The following is a 4,991-nucleotide window of genomic DNA, read 5'->3' on the forward strand; positions in this document are numbered from 1 at the left end:
TTTAATGTTTATATAATACATTCTAAAATTAGAAACAGATCGAAAGATTAAGATTAGTCAAGGCAGAGTACTGTATCTCAAAATCTACAATTGTTTTTTCCCACTAGACATTTTTCAGAGACGTGCAAATCAAAGGTATGTGTGTTTGTGTGTGTGTATATTTGTAGCAGATATATAACTTACATACGAACAAGCACATGGATATATAGATGTATCTATATTCTTCTGAAATCTGACATAAAAATGACTTTTATTGCTTTATCTAATTGTATTTTCATCTTACATATGCTTTATCTAATTTTATTTTCATCTTACATATAACAGTTACACTGGCTGATGAATTCTTCTCAGAGAAAAATGATTAAATGAAGAATGATATATTTGCCCATTTTGCCTACTATTTCAGATTATTAACCAGTCCCTTCTATTTGTCCTGACAAAATGTTTATCATTAATGTAGGGTAATGGAATAACATTTGAATCACTGATATAAGTATGTTTAAATAATATAAAGTAGTATGAGAGTCTGGTCTGTTTCTTCAAAACTCTTGTAGATGCATCTTGCTGCTTTTGATAGTTTTGTAGACTTGACAATAGTGATTGCGTTTGGGAATTAGTGTTCTTATATATGTCTAAGTATTATTTCTGATGTCCTCTGATTAATAAAGTAAGAAATGCATTATCGAGTCGTTCATTTATTTTTTATTTTTTATTACTTTTATTTATTTATTTATTTTTTAAGCGAGGCAACCCTTGGTTGACCTCACAGATTGCAAGGACCTTGTCAACTTACAATCTCTTATTTTTTTATTTTTTACGCCTACAGCACCTGATCTTCCTAGGTGGTCTCCCATCCAAGTACTAAGCAGGCCTGACCCTGCTTAGCTTCCGAGATCAGATGAGATTGGGCTTGTTCAGGACAGCATGGTGGTAGACTCATGTATTTTTTAAAAAAGATATTCCTAATTCCATCCTCCTGTTTCTTCTATCAGCCCATCAAAGACATCCTTCATTTCTTTTACAGTGTTTTTGATCCCTTGCATTTCTTTTTGAGTTTTTCTTAAAATTTCCACTTCTCTGCTTACATTATTCATCTGTTCTTGCTTGTCGTCTACTTTTCAAATTAAAGCTCTTAGTATTTTAATCAGAGTTTTAAAAATTCCTGGTCTGATTATTTCAACATTCCTGCTGTATCTGACTCTGGTTCCAACGTTTGTTCAGTCTCTTCGAACTATTTTTTGCCTTTTAGTATGTATGCCTTGTAATTTTTTTGGTGAAAAGTGGATATGATTGATAGACTGGATAAAATGAGCTATAGTAAATAGGCTTTTATGAATGTAATGAATGTCAAGGCATAGAGATGTTGGAGGAAAAGCGTTCTGCAGTCTTAGGGCTCGATTTCAGTCTTTAGGCGAGACTGTGCCTCTCGACTGTGCCTCTCACCAGTGTGTCTCAGTACCCCTGCACCTTTCACATGGACTGGGGTGGCTAGATGGAGCTGGCATTATATATTTTCCTTCCCACAGGAAGATTGGGTGCTGATAAGACCCCAGTGGGTTCGGCTCTGATAGCTTCTCCTAAGGGCTGGCCTTGTGAGAAGAACTTAATGCTCTGGCTTATTCTAAGTAGAAACCCTCCCCTGATGGAAGTATGAAGGGATCGTTCCCCAGTATTCACTGCAGAGATGAGGTGCAGCTCCTGGAGTTCAGACCCACACAAGTGTGGACACCCCCTGTGACTGCATTCCCCTGGAGTTTTTAACTCTCAGGCTCGTCCACCCTAAGCGTCCAGTAATCCTTCAATTACAATTCTGGGTTCTCTACCCCAGCACTGGTTCTCACAGAGGTTTTTGTTTGGGGGTTTTTGCTTTGGCACGTTGTGGTTCTCTGCCTCCTTTTGTCCTTCTAGTTTTGGGGCAGCAGTTTGCCTATGACCTCATTTCTCTGGTGGATCTAACAGAAGTTGTGGTTTTTGTTTATTCAGCTTTTTACTTGTTAGCGATGAGTTGGTGAATTTAAGCTTCTTACGTGGTGGAACAGAAATTGAAAGTCCCTGAGGATTTTTTTTTTTTTTTCTAGAAATACATTGTGGAGAACCCAGTTCTTTTCTTTATAACTCTCTAGGAATTTTCTCAAATAACAATCCCAATATTGTTATGTACTCAGAGAATGTGGCCTTAACAATTAAAGGCCCAGGGAAGTGGAAGGTCTGTGCAGAGGGCAGAGTGTAATTGTCTGTAGTTATGATAATCTATTTTGTTTCAAAATCTGACAAGTGCAAATCTTTTTGCTCCTACACTTTTCCAGATAAGAATAGAAAAGATCAATTTCCCATAGGACTAAAATCTTTTAAAATATACTCACTGGCTGCTCTGTGTAGCCAAAAAACCAAAAAACTTATTTGGCCCATAGTTTCCTCATCAGGATGCTAAGTTCTTAGCACAAGATAGTGACAGAATGTCCATTTTTCTATTGTTGTGGAATTGCCTAGAAATTAAAAAAGATTAGAGCATTTGCAGATTAGATAGCAACATATCATAGATCTCTGCCTAATGAAGGTATTTGCAAACATCAGTTGATATCTCGGTTGAAGCAATATATCAGTTGCAGATATAACTTAGACAATAAGTTTCTTTAATTTCACCTACTTTTTTTTAGATTAGTAGTAAAATTTATAACATAAATATACAGGCGACTGCGTGTGTGTGTGTGTGTGTGTGTGTGTGTGTGTGTGTACGCGCACACATGTATTCTGATTAAAGAATTGGTGTGACCCTTTTACAGTTCCTTTGATTTCTTTCACTGCTTTTCTCTTAACCTGTTTTGCTCTTCTTTTACAAAAAATGTTGAACACCCAAGTTCAACAGATCATATATAAAATACATTAAAAGTGAGAAAATATGTCAAGGCAAAAATGAAAAGTATTATTCCAAATCCTTTTAGCTCCTTTTAGCCTTTTCTGTCTCTCCTCTCTTCCCTCCCTTTCTCTCTCTCTCCCACTCTCTTCCCCTCCCTCCCTCCCCCCCCCCTTCTCCTTCTGTCCCCCCCACCTCTGTTATTTGCATTGTTTTTAAAGTTATGTCAACATATTCTCCTATTTCCTTTTCACTTAATTATGACCATTCATCTACTTAAAGGCAAAAAGCTACTTATCATGAATTTAATGAATAAGTATTATTCAGTGGTTTGCATGTTCCATAATCCATTCAACCACTTCCCTGTTGTTTGGCATTTAGAGTGATTTCGTTTCTTTTTTTTAAATACTGTAGGCAGAACAGTGTTATACAAACTTAAGTGTGTGCTTGTTCAGTCATTTTCTTAGGCTAGTGTTTGCTGTTAACCTCATTATTTTTACTAGTAGATCTTGATGTTTCTCAGTCATTTGTTTTTCTTCAGATTTTTTCAGAGTAGGCTGTAAGTAATGTTGAAAGAAAAAAATTGCACTTTGTTGTTTCTGCAGTTTTATACATTTAAAAGGTAGTGATGGTTCACAGTGTTCTCATCTTCAGGGATAAACCATGTATATATATGCAGGATAAACTTTACCATGCTTTGCCCTTAAAATCTAATGACGATATCTTTGGTTTTAAAGATAGTGTTTTGCTGATACTGTGTTGAAAAATAATGCTCCTAAGATAAATTTCTTTATATTCAATTTAAATAACTATGCATGCTAATTACATAGTATGTAAATATATTATGTGATATTATGATATTACACGTATATAATACATAACCATATGTCACAAAATTAGAGGAGTGCCAACAGCCACATATGTACTATGTAACCATATATAATACTTCTTTATAAGTCATTTTTAATCTTTATATGCTAGTAGACTTAACTTAGGATTTTTCTTTTACCTGACTTCTTGCTTATAGTGCAGTCAGATTTTCTAAGGCTTCCTTTTGACCTAAATTTTATCTGACATCAAAGAGCAGAGATGTTTTCCTTCTAACTAGTTAAGGTTAAGTTCGTTAAGCCTTAGACCTAGTTAGGGGAACGGTTTCCATCTGTCCCAAGATGTCTCCGGCAGCAGAGAGGAAGAAGAGTGGTGACGGACGATCACTTATGGGACAAGACTAATGGGAATTGAGAGGAAAGGCTGGCTGTGGCGAGCCAAGAATTCTGGTGACACATTTCATGTGAGTTAGCAAAGGAAAGTTTTCTTCCTAACCTAAGAAACAGGATTGACGATGATATAGTTCCTTGAGGGACAGTTCATGAATTAAAACAAGATTTTCTTGTTTTATTTATTTTGAGGGGGTGGGGTGGGGTGGAGGTCAGAGATACTGAATTTGGTTTGGATTTATAAATCATGCCCAGCCCGTGGAATGTGGACTTGGAGATGTCAACCAGTTGGTCTGGGTCTTGAGAGAAAGCGGTCAGGGCTGAAAATACAAAGTTGGATTCCGGTAATTAGTTGCTGAAGTGTGGCTGGCGGATGCTATCACCTGCCTGCTTTTCAGTGGAGACACAAATGAGATTGTAGATAAAGCAGTTCTTCACTTTGTGGGGCTGACTCCCACATTGAGGACTTTGAGCATCCCTGGCCCCTGGGCACTAAAGGCTGTTGGCACTCCTCTAATTTTGTGACATTCAAAATGTCTCAGAATTCCCCCAAAGTATTGAGTAGAGGCTGGAGAGAAGATCATGATACCAATACTGGTTGAGGTCTACTGAAATGATAGCAAAGAACAACTTCATCCAGTAGACGTGGAATGAAATCCATATGTGTACTTTTAAATTTTCTAGTAGATACATTAAAAATTAAAAAAACAAATTAACTTTAGTATATTTTATTTAACCAAGTATAACCAAAATATCATTTCAACATGAATCAATTAAAAATTAATGATATATTCTACGTTCTCTTTTTCATATTAAGTATTCAGAATCCAGTGTGTGTTATACATACAAAGCACATCCACATTTGAACTAGCCACATTTCAGCTGCTCGTTAGCTGCACGTAGCTGGTAGTTACCTGGAT

General features: G+C 36.3%; 1 protein-coding gene and 1 pseudogene across 2 annotated transcripts in view; one reads left to right on the plus strand and one right to left on the minus strand.

The window, feature by feature from the left end:
* Positions 1-817: 817 nt before the first annotated feature.
* LOC111745455 lies at positions 818-936 on the minus strand (annotated as a pseudogene).
* A 3,113-nt stretch (positions 937-4,049) lies between these two features.
* KLF12 (Kruppel like factor 12) overlaps positions 4,050-4,991 on the plus strand; it is a 237,584-nt gene continuing 236,642 nt past the window's right edge. The window contains exon 1 of one of the 2 annotated variants that reach the window (XM_011369778.2): positions 4,050-4,145. In XM_011369778.2, coding sequence (XP_011368080.1) covers positions 4,086-4,145 — 60 coding nt within the window. In that variant the 5' untranslated portion in view covers positions 4,050-4,085. The remainder of the gene's footprint in view (positions 4,146-4,991) is intronic. The other variant, XM_011369779.2, reaches the window with a different exon arrangement.

The sequence above is a fragment of the Pteropus vampyrus genome, unplaced genomic scaffold (genome assembly GCF_000151845.1).
Source record: "Pteropus vampyrus isolate Shadow unplaced genomic scaffold, Pvam_2.0 Scaffold155, whole genome shotgun sequence".
NCBI lineage: Eukaryota > Metazoa > Chordata > Mammalia > Chiroptera > Pteropodidae > Pteropus > Pteropus vampyrus.